At 32.0% G+C, this 16500-nt stretch overlaps 4 protein-coding genes across 8 annotated transcripts; 1 reads left to right on the top strand and 3 right to left on the bottom strand.

Moving 5' to 3' along the window:
• Nucleotides 1-2663: 2663 nt before the first annotated feature.
• Nucleotides 2664-7144, bottom strand: LOC132639943 (uncharacterized). Its single transcript, XM_060356322.1, has 2 exons — nt 7046-7144; nt 2664-3303 (listed from the first exon to the last, which is right to left on the bottom strand). The coding sequence occupies exons 1-2, from the start codon at nt 7142-7144 to the stop codon at nt 2890-2892; spliced, it is 513 nt and encodes a 170-aa protein (XP_060212305.1). The 3' UTR covers nt 2664-2889.
• LOC132641992 (uncharacterized) lies at nt 4934-8532 on the top strand. 3 transcript variants are annotated; one of them, XM_060359181.1, is made up of 2 exons: nt 4934-5093; nt 7526-8532. In XM_060359181.1, exon 2 carries the CDS (start codon nt 7605-7607, stop codon nt 8385-8387), a length of 783 nt encoding a protein of 260 aa, XP_060215164.1. In that variant the 5' UTR covers nt 4934-5093; nt 7526-7604; the 3' UTR covers nt 8388-8532. The 3 variants fall into 3 exon arrangements, with proteins under 3 accessions (XP_060215164.1, XP_060215166.1, XP_060215165.1); XM_060359183.1 differs by lacking the exon at nt 4934-5093 and adding an exon at nt 5117-5245; XM_060359182.1 differs by lacking the exon at nt 4934-5093 and adding an exon at nt 5303-7424.
• A 232-nt stretch (nt 8533-8764) lies between these two features.
• On the bottom strand, nt 8765-11026 carry LOC132641991 (uncharacterized protein At3g61260-like). Of its 3 annotated transcripts, none has more exons than XM_060359178.1 (6): nt 10777-11026; nt 10600-10697; nt 10259-10501; nt 9821-10178; nt 9276-9357; nt 8765-9188 (listed from the first exon to the last, which is right to left on the bottom strand). In XM_060359178.1, the coding sequence occupies exons 1-6, from the start codon at nt 10797-10799 to the stop codon at nt 8961-8963; spliced, it is 1032 nt and encodes a 343-aa protein (XP_060215161.1). In that variant the 5' UTR covers nt 10800-11026; the 3' UTR covers nt 8765-8960. The 3 variants fall into 3 exon arrangements, with proteins under 3 accessions (XP_060215161.1, XP_060215162.1, XP_060215163.1); XM_060359179.1 differs by having other exon boundaries at nt 8765-9152; XM_060359180.1 differs by having other exon boundaries at nt 10301-10501.
• A 136-nt stretch (nt 11027-11162) lies between these two features.
• Nucleotides 11163-14732, bottom strand: LOC132641990 (heparanase-like protein 2). Its single transcript, XM_060359176.1, has 9 exons — nt 14401-14732; nt 14242-14278; nt 13458-13641; nt 12903-13057; nt 12502-12735; nt 12217-12406; nt 12001-12126; nt 11811-11910; nt 11163-11616 (listed from the first exon to the last, which is right to left on the bottom strand). The coding sequence occupies exons 1-9, from the start codon at nt 14620-14622 to the stop codon at nt 11305-11307; spliced, it is 1560 nt and encodes a 519-aa protein (XP_060215159.1). The 5' UTR covers nt 14623-14732; the 3' UTR covers nt 11163-11304.
• Between the last annotated feature and the right edge of the window lie 1768 nt (nt 14733-16500).

Genomic DNA, 16500 nt, shown 5'->3' with positions numbered 1-16500 from the left:
ATCTAATTAAAAACACCATAAAATATTCATTAATAAAAATTATTCTTCTAAAAAATGACGTTCGTGGTACCAAACACATTAGAAAAGAACAGTGTGTTGAAAGTTCTTCTCATGTGCTCATGTTTAATCAAGCTAGCCGTCAAAGTAGATATTAATAGTAGTAGCCAAAATCCAGTCTTACCAAATTCCCGAAATTTGGCAAGACAAGAAAAAAAATAGTACACCTAATACAAATAAATAAAGTTTCCTGGGGGATTAAATAGAATGTTTCTTGTCATTGATTATATAAGTTACATTCCATATGTAATGATATTAGTTATAACTCAAATTTTCCTAGAAAAACATAACGCGACAATGAAAGTGAACAGTGTTTGAAATATTTCTTTCAATAGTTTGCTTCTAAAGTACATGGGCATGTAAAACTATGTAGTTGATTAACAAACCATTTTAAAAACTGTATGCATGCTACTAGTTACCACTAATTGCTTGAATATGTCATTCGTTTTGATTTCTCTAATAATGGCCTTAAACATGTATTTTACACCCATTAATTATACTAGCTTTGTTAATTACCACATTTTACCTCGTCAAAATTTTAAAGACCAATGGGAATTATGGGATCAGTGTTCAAGTTGTGGAAGAATATTGTCACTTTATCTCGTAAGTCGTAACTTAAGTCAGCAGTATTTCCATTTGTATTACTAAAAGAAATGGAACACAATAATCAAACGAGTTGAAGTTCTGTAAACTGTGTGTATAATTTTACTCTTTTCTTTATATTATCATGTTAAGTTTATTTAAGTTTAGTGTACTATTTTTTTACACCATCAGGTAACAATGACCTGCAACAGAGGTTACCAAATTTTTGTTAAAATTTTATTTTTGGTAAATATTTTGCAAAAAAGAATGTCAAACAATGTCTTTTCTCTCTATCCCTTTCAATCCAATAGTCTCCCCCCACCCTCAAAATTTAATCTATTTTCTCTTTCTATAGGAAGTACCTTGAATGAATCCACCACTTCTATCTCTGAGATTTCCTCGAAGTTCTCTGTCACTGCCTAATGCATCTTTTGCTATTCTTCTTCAGTCCATAACAATCATACCAAACTTTTGCCAATTCTATCCTCATATCTTTAATGAAATCCAGCTTTCTTGGATATATGTATATTTGTTTGGGTTTTGTTTCCAGGATTTATTGGTATTTTTCATGAATATGAGTAGATTATTTTTTAAATAATTAACTTTACCACTAACTTTAATTCTGTATCACCAGAATGAGAATATTGTTAATGGTAATATTATTGCCAGTTTGCCACTACAACTTCAATTCATAAGGAATTGCACCAATTTCCTAATGAAAATCAGAAAAGTTTCCAATGTGACGTTGATGAATTTTTCTTTTAAGAATTCTAATGTTTGGGCGTTGAAGATTTCCCATGATGTTGACAGAAAATAATACTTTAGTAAATAGCATTCAATTATGAAATAATTTGGTGTTGAAGAATCAATTTACTGACATGAAAACCATGAAAGTTGAAAAGAAAATGATGAAAACCATGAAAAACGTATTTTTAGTAAATAATGCTGGAAAAGGAAAGAACTTTAATTTGGTTAGTTACAATTAGGATTCAATTTCCTTTTAAATAAATTGTAAATATAAAAGTAAAGATCTATTACCTTTAAAATTACCTGATGGTATAAATAGTTTTATACACTGACGGTACATAAAACTTAAACTCCAACAATAAACAAATCTTTTATAACAAGTCTAATATAATAACTTGAAAATAGAACAATAATCTGTTACAATTAATTTAATTCACCTAATGATATGATTTTTGTTTACTATGTCAATGTTTATTACTTAAATCTTAATTAAAAAGCATGCCTTTCATGAGTACCTGTATGTTGAAATGAAGGGCTAATGCTTATTTAATTGAAGTGACCAGAACAACGGCTATTGAATTATTTTTATAACTTATGTTGACACAATGTGACATTCCAATAAGACAGCTAGCCACTAATTTAATTCAATTCAACAATATAATTTATTTTTAACGAACCTGACGTCGACAGTGATGTTGTTCATTCTAACTTACTAGGATAGGAGTCTAGAACCAAGTGGTTTATTGTTCGAGTTAGAACGCATATATATATTTTTTTTTGCCAAACATGTCATAAGTTTTCATTCTTTCCCGATTAAAAATTTATTCACGTCAATGTTTGAGTGTTTACGAAATTAGTTTAGTCCTACAAAGAATCAAACCTTAAACCTAATTTATAAGCTGATACTTGTTCATCACCAGGACAATATTTTATGTATCTATTTATTTCAACTCAATTTGGCTTCATAAAAATAAATGGTGGCGGTTTAAGAGTGCAAAATACAAAAGAACTCATTAATTTAACAGAGAGTGAACAAGGTGGTACTAGTTGCAAGATTGGAAGTATTTTTATATTTTTTAGGACTTTCTAGGATTTTGATTCAGACCATTAGAATTTGATGTATCATGAACTCTTAACACTTTAAATTCGAAAAAGGGCCAAAATTACCCATGAACTTTGAGAAATAGTTTATTTATACCTTTCGTTATACTACAGGACCAATTATACCCTCACCGTTATACTATGAGATCAATTATACCCTTATGTCTAACGGATGATGCCACCATCCCAGGCCTTCAAAATTATTTTCCCCTCAAATTATTATTTATCCACTATAATAACCCAACCCGATCTGGATTTATTTTTTTAGCCAAAAATATACGGACCCAACTGTGCAAAAGATGAATCCGGGTCGGGTTGGGTTATTATACTGCCTGGGATGATTTCAACAAAATAAAATTACAATTTTCTAATTTCCCAAAATTCAGATTTCTAATAATTCAATCAATAATCAACATCTTCTTGTTGTTTATTCCTTCTAACAAGAAGAGCAAAATAACCAAGAACAGCACAAAGAGCAGCAACAACATTCCATTCTTTAATCAAAACCTTAACCACAAATCCAATAATATCACCTGTCAATTTCTTTCCTTCCAACACCAAATCCCTTCTATTTTTACCAGCAAATGTTAACAAAACCAAAATAGTAATCCAAGTCACGAAAGTAGCTGGTACTGCAACAGCTAAAGCTGCAACCATTGATAGAACACCAAAACCTAAACCTAATAACACAGATGCATATAAAGCAGGACAATTAGAAAAAACAGAGTTTGTGGGGTTTAAGGAATTTGAGGTTCTTGTTGTTGTTTTGTTTCTGCCATTTTGAATGATTTTTTTTTTTTGGTATGATTTGGTTAGCTTTTTGGATTTTGATTTTTCTCAATGGGTTTCTATTCAAAACCCAATGGGTCCGTATATTTTTGGCTGAAAAAAATGAATTCGGGTCGGATTGGGTTATTATAGTGAGTAAATAATAATTTGAGGGGAAAATAATTTTGAAGTTCTGGGATGATGCCACGTGGCATCCGTTAGACATGAAGGTATAATTGATCCCATAGTATAACAGTAATGGTATAATTGACTCTATAGTATAATGAAGGGTATGAATAAACTATTTTTCAAAGTTCAGGTAATTTTGGCCCTTTTCCGCTATAAATTTACACTTTCCTTTAAACAAGTGGAGGAGCATTTTTATGTTTTGATAAAGTTTGCCCAACTCAAGGTGTCTTAATCCTATGTTTCCTTGAGGACATGTTTGAAGGCTATTTCGAAATAGGATTTGAGTGTGATTAAATTAATTGATATGTTTATATGGCTAAATAATTAATTGGTCAGCATGTAATTGAGTGCAATTAAGGTAGAGAACCACTCTCCAATTCTCGAGGGGTGCAAAGAATCGATAATAATTTCGTGATATAATTACTTGATGACTTTTCAATTTTTTATTTTTTTTTACTATTTCTTATAAACACATATATTGGTTAGACATTATAAGAGGATATCAAAATATGAGAAGTGCAATCAAATATAGCACTAAAAAGTACTCTCTTCATTTTTTTTTACTTGACCCATATTAACTTGGCACTTAAAACATTTATTAGAAATGTATGTTACTAAACTAATCTTATTAACGATGCTTTAAAACTTTAAATTTGACTAGTTGTACTTTATGTAGTTATTTAATATTATGGGTAGTATGAGAAAAAAAATTCTCTTAATTTGTTAAATGGACAAGTAAAAAGAAATATCTATTTTTAGTATAAGGATCAAGTAAAATAAAACGGAGGGAGTATATTGTAATTACATTATGGTAAACACTCGATCATTACCATTATTGCATTGTATAATTACATACGGTAAGTTATTCATGTATAAAATTAGTGGAGTGTTACTCTAATTAACAACTTAAAGAAAATAGAAATGATTTGTGTGATGGTTTTCTTTTCTTAGTACAATATTTTGTGGTGGGAATAACTTTTCTTAAATAACATTTGTGATGGTTTTCCAAATAAAAGATAATGAAAAATGTATAATACCAAATAAACAAAAAGATCAATTGTTTTCCAAAGTATGCACATTTATTCTCATGTGCTCACATTTAATGAAGCTACTAGCCGTCAAAGTGGATATACCATTAATAGTAAAGTAGCAAAAATCCAGTCTTACCAAATTCCCAATATTGGCAGGACAAGTAAAAATAGTACACCTAATTCCACACAAACAACCAAAAAAACCAAAAAATAAAATGACATGTCTAATGTAATCTCACAAAGTGGAGTTTGTAAAATGTACACAAATCTTATTCATGCTTCCGAAAGACCTCGACTCAAATAACGCATATCAAACAAGTTTTAAAGGAGTAGAATACAAACTAGACATAACAAATATAGTAGAGAAATCATCCTATAACATACAACAGAATTAAAAAAAAAAAAAAAAAAAAAGGGTTTAAAAAATAAAAATAAAAAGGGAAATCAAACGTTTTTCCACTTGGCTGTACCATGTACAATTTCCACAAAGTTTTCTCCGAAAAACACACGGAGAAAAAAAAAAAGAAGAGAGAGAGAGACCTAAACCAAAAAATTCCCAATTCTCTTTATTGGTCTCTCTCTTTATGTATATTTAATTAGAATCATCAATTAATTCTAGTAAGTCCATCACTATTTTCTTGAATTTTTTTCATCTCCATTTTGCAAATTTATGTATTTTTTAAATTTTGTTTTGATGGTGATTAAGTTTCAAGATTGGATTTTTATAAACTTTGTGGATTTCTTATGAATAGAAATTGTTGTTAATTCTAGTAAGTCCATCACTGTTTTCTTGAAATTTTTTCCATATCCATTCTGCAAATTTTTATATATTTTTTTTAATCTTGTTTTGATGGTGATTATGTTTCAAGATTGGATTTTTATGAACTTTGTGGATTCCTTATAATTGTTGTTAATTCTAGTAAGTCCATCACTGTTTTCTTGATTTTTTTAAATCTCTATTCTGCAAATTTATATTTTTTTAATCTTGTTTTGATGGTGATTAAGTTTCAAGATTGGATTTTTATCAACTTGGTGGATTTGTTATGTGTAGAAATTGTTGTTACATGTGAGATAGATAAATCTATTTGTAGGTTTTGAATTTTTGTGGGTATTTTGTGATTGATGCAATGCTTATTGATTTGCCAAGTATTGTGGAATTCAAATTCTTGGTTTAACCCTTTTTGGGTTTTGGAGGTTCTTGGTTCTTTTATCTTGTGTATGTTTTTAATTTTAGTTTGAAATAAAAGAGTTGAAGAAAAGTTTGGATTTTGAAAGTTTCAACTTTGCTGATGAGCTTGCATAATGTTTTGGATTAGTCTTGTCATTGGATTAGTAAAGTTTTAATAGAAAAGTTTGGATTTTGAAACTTTGCTGATGAGCTTGCATAATGTTTTGGATTAGTTCTTGTCATTGGATTAGTAAGAATTTGAAACTGTTAAATGAACTAGAGTGGTTAAGGTGTCAGATTTAGTTTCTGGTCAGAAAGGGCATGGGTTCAGATCCCACAGCTGTCATCTTTTGCAAAATTAATGCACGGTTGTACTAAATTAGATAAGATTAGGAATGATCACATTAGGCAGAATGCAAGTAGCACACATACAAAGTAAAACGAAAGAAGGTCTCTTGAGATAATTAGTCATGTCCTACCTCGAGCTCTCAATGCATCGGTCTATGGGTACGGAACTATGGTGATAGAATGTGTTAAAGGGGATGAGGTAAGCCTAAAATCTTATAGAAGGAAGTTGTCTGGAAATACCTAAAACCTCTTGGAATAAATGCAGATTTAGCATAAAATAGAGCACAATGTAAGGGGAAAAAAATCATATATGCTATGAATTAGTTGGAATTAAAGTTCAATCATGTTGAGATTTTATGTCAGGTCCAATGTTTTTAGATAATTTCTAGTGCTAAAAGATCTAAATTCTTACATATTGAGTTGATACGGGTCTAAACGGAGTTACATAGTTAATGAGGATTGATATAATCAACCCCAACTAGCTTGGGGTTAAGATGTCATCATCGTTGTAATAAATGAACGAGAGTGATCAAGGCCACTATTTCCCCCTTTAATGGTGTTTATTTCGGGGGCTGGAGTGGGTGAAGGAGTACCCAATGTCTAAGTCTCGTAGTGTCTAGATATCTCCTTTTGAGCATTATTTGTTCTCCAAGCATAATTTTGTAATGAAGGAATTATTCTAACTACACATTAGGCTTTTGGTTTTCCGAGGAGCTTTTCCAGTTTGGTTAGAGATTTATATATCAGCATAAGGACAACTGCAAGATTTAGAGGACGATATCTGGACAACCGCTAAGTTTCCTTGTAAAACAAATTGAGCATTGAAATGATACGATTGGTTAGAGATTTATATGTCAGTATAAGGACAACTGCAAGATTTAGAGAACCTTTAAGTTGTCTGTTAAAACAAATTATTGAGCATTGAAATGATACGGATCCACAAAAACCAAATAGAGGAGAACTTAACTGCAACTATATCCAGATATTGGAATTCTGTAGCCCTCGTGGGAGTTGTAAGTTGACATAGATTTAGATGAGTTACTGTGCTACTCACGCATGAGCTATGCCTAGCAGTCATGATAGTTCTGTTAAGCCATGTAAAAATCCACGTATAATTTTCAACCAGCATCAAAGTGTCAGACGAGGCAGCCATGTAAAAAATCCCTTTTTCTGTTCAATATGGCAGTCAACAGTCCATCTGGTTCGTTCAGAGGAATTAGTTTGGCGTTGGATGTAGTTTTCACTACTTGGAGGGAAAATAGGTCCAATTCAGTTTTTCTTCTGGCTTCAGGAGGGGCTAAACTAGATGATTTGTTTTTCTAGTGACGTTGAGTATATATACTTCATTTTTTCCTTTGTGCTGATACATAATGAATAGGCAGAGGGACAACGAAATGGAGCTATTCGTTTTTTCGTTGAACCATATTAGAGAGGTTTGTGATTGCAGTTTATGAGGCGTGTAACGTTAGCTCTTCTCCTTCTCCGGGTTTTCTTAGAGATTGCTGATAAATGCTTTTTTAAACTCTATATTCAGGTTCAAAAGAACCAAAAGAGGTTCTTCGGTTGAACAAGTGCTTCCTATCAGATCCTTATTGCACTAGTTGCTCTGTGCTATGTGGAAATCCATTTCAAATGCCATCACAAGCTTTGGTCAGAAGAAGGAATCTGCTACACCCAGTCATACTTGTCACGAATACTCAGACGACGATGATATTTGCTCTAATGACAGCACGGAGGAAGGACTAGAATGCCCAATATGTTGGGAATCATTTAACATTGTTGAGAATGTTCCCTATGTATTATGGTGCGGCCACTCTCTTTGTAAGAATTGTCTGTTGGGACTTAAACCAGCTTCCGTGAAGATATCCACTCAACAAGTCCAGATTCCATTGTTCGTTTCCTGCCCATGGTGCAATTTGTTGACACTTCGATTGTTCTACCAGGGAAATCTCAAGTTTCCGAGCAAAAACTTCTTCCTCCTCTGGATGGTGGAGAGCCGAAATGGTGACAGGATGAAGTCTCCATCTACCATATACCAGGATCAACTAGTGGGCTCCGCCCCTTGTACTTCAACTGGGACCCAGAGTTCTATCACGAACTGCAGGAGGTCTCATCGTCTAGGCTCTTCAAGTGGTCCTAGCAATCCAAGTGGGACCCCTACAATGCAAAGGACCCAGTTTTCTCTTCAGAAGTCGCTTGATTTCTTTTTCCAATTGACATCCAAGTTTCCGTTGGTTATTGTGCTTCTTCTGGTTGTTATATTTGTGATACCTTCAAGTGTGGGCATCTTGATTCTATACCTGGTTATCACAATTCTCTTTGGGCTTCCATCTTTGCTAGTATTATACTTCGCTTACCCTGCTCTAGATTGGCTGGTGAGAGAGATTACTGCTTGAAGTGTTTCCGTTCAATTTGTTTGAGAATTATTTCTTAGAGTTCCGAGGCTGTAATACAAAGTACTGTTTGCACTAGTTAACAAGAGATTCTGTAAATATTTGTTGGTTTTCATGGAAGTTAATTTTAATTTTCCTTCATAGTTTATATTTTTTGTTGTAATTGGATTAATGGTATAGCGGGGTTCACTGCTTGATCCTTTCACATTCAGCTCTTTCTACTGCAATCAAACCTCTCTATAACAACATTGTTTGTCTCGATATGTTTTGGTTGCTACAACGAAATGCTGTTATAGAGAACATATAATATAACATAATATGAAAGATCGTTTCCGCAGAAAACATGGTTGTTATAGTGAAATGTTGGTTATAGAGAGGTCTGACTGTATAACTGTATTCAGATAGATTTGTTCTCCTTTGATGGATTACAACTTGACATCAATACTGATTTGTGATAATCATATGAAGCTTATATACGGCAAATATTGTACTCAGTATATTTACATGTTTCTCCAACAAATGTAGTAAAAGTTGGATTTTCACAATTTTTACAGTTTTCTTAATGAATGGTACTATTTAAAAGCATGAACATGTTGATGGCATTTTCCCAGTTGATCTGATCTTATTTGCCTTCTCTATAACCTTAAGCTCTTTGTTTATTCGATGTTGATCTGCTTGTTCTCTGGCTCCTCCTGCAATGCTTTCAATCCTTCCGACTTCATTGTTGAAATGTGTCATGGCTTTTGCCCGACGTCTGTCTAATTCAGCCTGTAATTTCATACTCTTATTTGATCGTAATTTAGCCTGTAATTTCATTCAGTATGTAATTGGTGTTGGTAAAATAAATGAATTCAAGCAGATCAACTATAATAAGTTGAACATAGAATCAACCTCAATTCTGTCCAATTTACGCCTTGCCTTTTGCTTCTTCTTAGTCTCCCATTCCACTATTTCTTTTATGAGCTTCTTGTACCTGAAAAATTCTTTTCTTAGTAAAAGGGTAACAAGTAGGTCATATATAATTGGACAATGAAATGTAATTGTCAATATGCAGGCATATCGCTTTGACCATTTAGATCGGTTTTCACATAATTACAGTACAATGCCTTTGGGTGATCTAATATACAAACTAGCTAGCAGATGTATAGGTTTTGTATATTTAATACTTAAATATACATATATTATATATATCGTATACATTTATACATATAAAATATACATAGTTAGTGTATGTGTTTTGTATTTAATTTCAGCTGACGAGCCAAAATGGAAGTCCCTTTTTTCTAAAAGAAAAATAAAGAGGAGGGAGTTGAGTCATGTTGGGCAGGTTGGAGAAGATCAGACAATTTTCATGCAAAAACGTTTTCGGAGAAAAGGGTATGAGTGAAGGTTTTCTAGTGTGATGAAAATTGTAAGGCATCAGTTTAACAAGGTACCTTTCTCTGATCTTCTCCATCTTTTCTTTCTCCCAAATATCTGCCTTAGAATTTCCACTTCCAGGTTGAGATGAAGATTGTCTAGTTTGAGATGAAGATGGTCTAGTTGGCTTAAGAGCAGGATCGGAAACAGGAACCTCAGGGGTTTTAGGAGCTCTAATATCAGTGCTTTGGTCTGATAATGTGAGTGTTTTCTTCATGGATGGAACTCTTTTGGCCTGTTCAGCAACTTCACTTCCAGGTTTGTTATCTCCAAAAGTTGGTGTCTTCTTAATAGATGGAACGGATTTAACTGGCTCTGGATTGATTGTTGCTGACCTTACTGGCAAACTTTTATCAGGAAGTTTTGAACCTTCATCTGATACAAGTCAAAGTTAAGAAGAAAGTTTTGTTACAAAAGTAAAATCAAAGTAAAACCATAGCAAGATTTCTTCCTACCCGAAAACTTTTCAGGTCTCTTAGCAATATCCTGTGGTTTACCTTTGATCTTAGTCGCAGGTTTATCAGCTCCTCCACTATGTGTCCTTCTGTGGTCATAATATCCACTCTTGTCTTCGACTGATTTTACAGCAAATGCAGCTGCAGCCACCGCAGCTGGATATTCGACATCGCTTGAATCATAATCACGACTCATTGTTCTTATAAATTGTCTGTACAACCAGCTAGGTGTTCTTTTTGTGTCTGCCAAAACAAAAACCAAACTTCTAGCATTATTCAGAAGTTTCACAATTACAATGTTATTTTGTCCTCAGATTGAGACTATGAATTTGAGTTATTACCTTTAAAGGATTGAGTTTTCTGAGGTGGTATTGTTTTATCTCTTGTGTTGCTACTGCTGCCTCCTTTCTCTTCTTCTCCTATACCGGAGAATCTCACCCTGGAACAGTTGTATTAATTGCAACGTGACGAAAAAGTTATTTCTTACGCTAGAATTTGAAGTTGACGGTGTATGTTACCTCATTTGCTTTAGCATATCCATCTTTCTTTGTAACGAAACCTTATTTTGAAGCTCTTTCAATCAAAGACCAGATAAAAAAGTGAAACTTTATTTTGAAGAAGCACAACAAAAAAGGAAGCTTCTTTGTCAGGTATAAAAGCTGTGCTGCTTTTGAAGGAATTTAAAGGACTAAGTTAAGGTATCTTTGCATGTAAGGCTTGGTTTTGGATCTTGAAACAAAGTTATCAAGCATTCTTTTCTTGTGCTAATTGGTTTACTTTTTCTTGAAGAGATTCAGATTCCTCTAGAGTTGAAAAGGAGAATCTTGAGTCTTTTCTGGTTATATAGATTCAAATTCCATTATTAGAAACCAATAGAAGAAACAAAGAAAACAAAACTAAAAAGTAGTGTAAAGCAATTTACTAAAGCAATAAAACAAACTCTTAAGTTCAATCTGAAACTTCTCTAAACATGTTGATCATGAGAAGGACCTAATATCTTTATCCTAATCTAAAACTAAATTAATAATTTGAACTTTGTAAATTCTCTATGCACAAGCAGGAGCCTGGAACCCTCTCAAGGTAGCAAAGACGATAGAACGAGGAGCAACACCGATGGGCAACGTTGGATCAATGAGCTTAGGATTCATTTCAGGAATGTCCAATGAGGAAGTGAGCTTCAATGGAGTGCCATTTAGCAACAACACGTCACTTTGAATGTTTCCATCTTTTGGAGTTAAATGGTACTCTTCCCTTTCATGTATAGATTCAACACTATCAGGGTACAAATTCAAGTCATCCACCACAGAGACTTCATAGGTTGTTGACTTGTCCATGTTAATTAGTAGAACTGTAATACCCTGAGAGACAAAATAAATAAATAAAGATTTTTCAGACAACTTTAAAGATCATAGCAGGTTTTGAATATTAAGTATAGAGATATATAATATACATAATTAGTGTATAGGTTTTGTATATTTTTGCTAGAGGCCGTAATTAATTTTTGACCGACGGGCCAAAATGAAACATTTTTTTATGATGTTGTGTAGCTTACACTTGTTTTTGAGCAATGAGCATAAGTGCGCAAGTAAGGAGAGCCTTCATGAGTAGCAGAAAGCACATTCTTTCCCATGAGCTTATGCCATAAAAGAGCACTGCAAAAATTATCAGAAAAAAACTTGTAAAAGAGCTAAACTTTAGCATGAAAAAAGGCGATTTGTGATCATAAAAATCGCATTAAATACCCGTAATAATCTGGATTTGGGATGGAAGTTGTAGTGTTGAGAAGACCATAGTTTCCTCCAATTAAAGATTGTCTGCAGTATACCTTATGGTTGAAAGTTGAAGTCATTCCCAACTGATCCAAATACCTAGAACACAGAGACTAATATAAGACATTGTAGCCAACGACGATGAAAAGATATTGTTTACGTATTATCAGACTTGCTATGAAGAGTTACCAGAAGCCGTTGACAAAAGTATGTGAAGTAGTTTTGCCACCACTATTGTAAGCTCCACCAGATTCACCAACCCAAGGTCCAGATGATGGTGAAAATAACTTAGCAGAATTTTCAACATTTTTGAATGTTTGAGCTATTTGACTGAGGTAAAATGGATTCTGAAGTTTGTTAATCAGAGTTGGATCCCTTCCTGCAAATTGCCAAGATACTTAGTCCCATACAACATTTTTTACACGGAGTTTAAATCTTAGATCTGTCTCTGGATGCAAGAAAATTGTTATATACCTGCTCCAAGGTTGTAAATATGATGTGTCAATCCATCCACGACGCCCGGTCCAGTAGTTTGAAGGAATTCTTTGAACCATTGTTCATCATAAAATCCACCAGGGGCCAAGATTTTTGGTCTATTTGTAGGGTCAGGGTACATATGTGTTACAAGTCTCTTTAGTTTCTTGACATCATTGCCATATTGTTGAGCTTTTATTTTTGCAGCCACTCCTCCTCCACAAAGCTCATTACCTAAAAAAGATTGATGTTAATAGTTTTATAAGTACATAAACATAATACAAAATTCGTCGCTAATCTGTACTACAAAATTTTGTAGTTGGATGTACAACAGTTATTGTCTGTCGCTAATTAATGTTTATTTTTGTAAGTGACACAATTCATATTGTTTTTATTTTTACCTAATTCATATGAGTCAATTCTGTATCCCTTTTTGATAGTGTATTTCATCAATGACTTTGCATTGTACTGATTCCAATCGCCTTCCCAAAGAGTATTATCTTCATCTGATTGTATTCTTCCAAGTAAGGCATTGAATGAAAATGTTATTGCAGCCCTGCATAAATTTCACAAAGAAGTTGAAATATTAACTTAGGAATCACACTAACAAATATAATCTTACGCATAATTCCACAAAGAAGTTGAAATATTAATTCAGGAGTCATACTAACAAAGATAATCTTACGCATAAATTCACAAAGAAGTTGAAATATTAACTTAGGAGTCACACTATCAAATATAAGCTTAGCATAAATTCACAAAGAAGTTGAAATATTAACTTAGGAGTCACACTAACAAACATATTGAAATATTAACTTAGGAGTCACACTAACAAACATAATCTTAGCATAAATTCACCTTAGGAGTCACACTAACAAACATAATCTTAGCATTAATTAGAATAATTTTTCAAAAAAAAAAAAATTATTAAGTGTTCAAGAATTTAATGAGCTTACCCTGTTTTGTTGAACAGACCATGCAATTCATCCCATCTATTCATGTGGAGACAACCATCACTAAATCCAAAAAGGCCATCAGATTTTTTCTCAAAGTTTGAGCAATTCTTTGGGAATTTTCCAACTTTATAATAAACTTGATCTTGCAGTGAACCTCCTATTCTGATTCTTAGAGGATTGAATGCTGCAAATTAATTAAAATTATAACATTATTTGAAGGAAAAAAAAAACTGCAAATATAACGTATTTCTAATGACACAAACGTTTAGAATAAAAACAAAATTGGGCATGAAAACTATGAGAACATCTAAAGTAAAAGACAACTTTCCAAAATTAAATTCTATTAAAAAACAACAAATTCTTTTGTTTTCATTATATTTTCTAGATGTTTCTCGTTTCCATTATATTCTCTCTTTTCTATTCAGTTCTTACATTCAAAATTAACAAGATTTTAGTAGAAGTAGATTCAGAATTAAACCTTGAGAGATTCAATCAATTTATTGTACTTCTAAATTTATGAGTTCAGGTCTAATATTTATTACATATAATGAAGCCGCTATTAGTATGCTGCATCCACCCTTAATTTTAGGCAAGTAGTGATTTATTGTCACAATAAATGAGTTGATTTAAGGGCCGTGGTGTTTTAGAGGCTCTATTTTTGTTTAAATGATATTATTTTCAAGTAATGTTGGTCCATGTATAGTGTGTACATATTAAAAGGAGGATTTACATTATATTACATATAAAAACAATAGAAATTAAAGCAATAAACTACAGTACCAACCTTTAACGGCGTTTGCAAGAATCCTGTTTTTCAAGTCCTGCATGATTATTATTTTTCACAATCAATCAATAGAAAATCTCCTATTTTTTATCTTCTCTTCAAGAAATAATTATATACAAAATACAAAACTTGGACAGATAATAAAAATAGAATAATTACCAGATTAAGGAGACCAGCTTTTCCCCATGGACATTGATTATAATCACACTTATTTTCTGGCCACCAATCTAAAGTTGCACATATGAAATTATCATCTGTTTGAGCAATAGATGTAACTCCTTTCACCATCAATTTCAATTCATCTGAATTAGACAAACGAAAAAAACATGATGACACTAAAAAAACCAATAAACAAAACAACCTAGTTCTTGAAACCATCATTTATTTAATGATTTTAATGATCAATGAGAAGTGGAAGAGAAAGAAGAATGTGATAAGAAATTATGCAGGTTGAAACGTTTATATAGAGAAAAAATATAGTGGCTAAGGACTTTAAATCCTTGTTGGCCACTGTTACAAAATGTGAACTACTACAACTATGATTCTATTTAGAAAACTTATCCAGTAATTATTCCTTTATACTGTAAATATTAAGAGTTCAAAGTTTGAGAGGACTCAACAGTCAACACAAAGACAAATTTCGTCCATGATTACAAGTAGGATTTTATGAGTTTAAGTAATGTACCGACAACATAAGAACTGTTACTTTATCAGGTTATGTTGTCTTATAGTATTGTAAATATTAAAGTAATAATTTGTTATATTAACTAATTATATTGGACTAAAAAAATTATGTCAGTGTATATAACTTAAAAGCTCAACTTAGATATACTAACGGTGTAAAAAATTCTTACAATATTAATATTTTTCTCTATAAATAATAAAGAAAATTAACATATATACACTTGCCCAATAAAGATTTTTTATCTTATCAATGTTTTTTCACCGTTTATAACTGATGATTTTAATGTCACTTTTAGATCACCATGTTAGAATTATTATTATTATAGACAGTTACATGTTGATAATGTAGGTCGTTTTAATTTGATGCTATAAAAAATATGTATACTGTGAAATTACAAAGTTCAAACCAATCGTTGAATACTTTGATGTGCCTACTTTAACTATATCATATCTTCAGGGAATTTAACTTATCCTTTGTAATCCGAATATCCTGCTTTATTTCATTCAAATAAAAAAGGCTAATTTTAGGATTAAGCAGTATTTAAGACAAACACAACTTTTTGATAATAATTGAGAGATCGACGCCAATGTAAACTAAAAAGCCTTGCCTAATTTAAAGTTCGATAAAAGAATAGCCTATCGACGATGTCAATTAAAAAAATACACGTTCAGAATATCTAGAATTAAATAAAATTCTATTTTGATACTCTAAAATTCAAAAGCATGTCTATTTTTTTATAACTTGAATATAAGAAATTAGGAATGCGATTCTGCTCCTGTCTGTTACAAACTTTTGTCCATTTCTTACTTATTTGAATGATAGACGCTTGCTATATTTACTATATTGTTATATTTTCTGTTAGAATTCCTCAAGGATTTTATTAACCAAAATCGAAATTCAAGTTCTAGCAATAACTGTATTTCCACTAGAACACGTTTGTAAATTCTTTTGCCAAGAAGAGAAGTAACTTTTAGGCTATTCTGATTTGGTGTCTAATAATGTTTGGAAGTATACTCATAATACCTTAGGTATCTTTCAAGTCATATGACATCTATTGAAAAAAGACACAACTCTTTTGGACATGCACTTCCAACAATTTTGTTTTAATTTAAACGTGCCTTCTCTTCTCTTCCAATCACTAACTACTAATTATGGCTGGAAAGTTTTTGAACCTACAATATACATCTTTAATATCATCATTAAAATATTTCTTGTTCATGGTTGAAAGAAGAACGGTTTAAAAATGTTACTCCTCTGCCCCAATTGATGTGATACTCCCTCCGTCCTATATTATCTGTCCACTTTTTCCTTTACACTTAAAGAACTCATAAATAAAAGTATATTTTTACTACATTATCCTTATCTTTCTCCAATTAATTGCACTCTAATTAATATTGGTTCCTTAAAAAAGACAATTAATGTCAAGGACAAAGTAGGAAAAACCTAATTACTTCTACCTTGATTTTGTAAATGACCAAGTGATTTGAGACATATATTTATAGTAATGTGGACAACTAATATGAGACGGAGGGAGTATACTTTTCTTTTTAGTTTATTCCAAAAGAATGATACTC

The sequence above is a fragment of the Lycium barbarum genome, chromosome 5 (genome assembly GCF_019175385.1).
Source record: "Lycium barbarum isolate Lr01 chromosome 5, ASM1917538v2, whole genome shotgun sequence".
NCBI classification, from domain to species: domain Eukaryota; kingdom Viridiplantae; phylum Streptophyta; class Magnoliopsida; order Solanales; family Solanaceae; genus Lycium; species Lycium barbarum.
The sequence above is the reverse complement of the archived record's forward strand: the minus strand, read 5'-3'. Positions and strand labels throughout refer to the sequence as shown.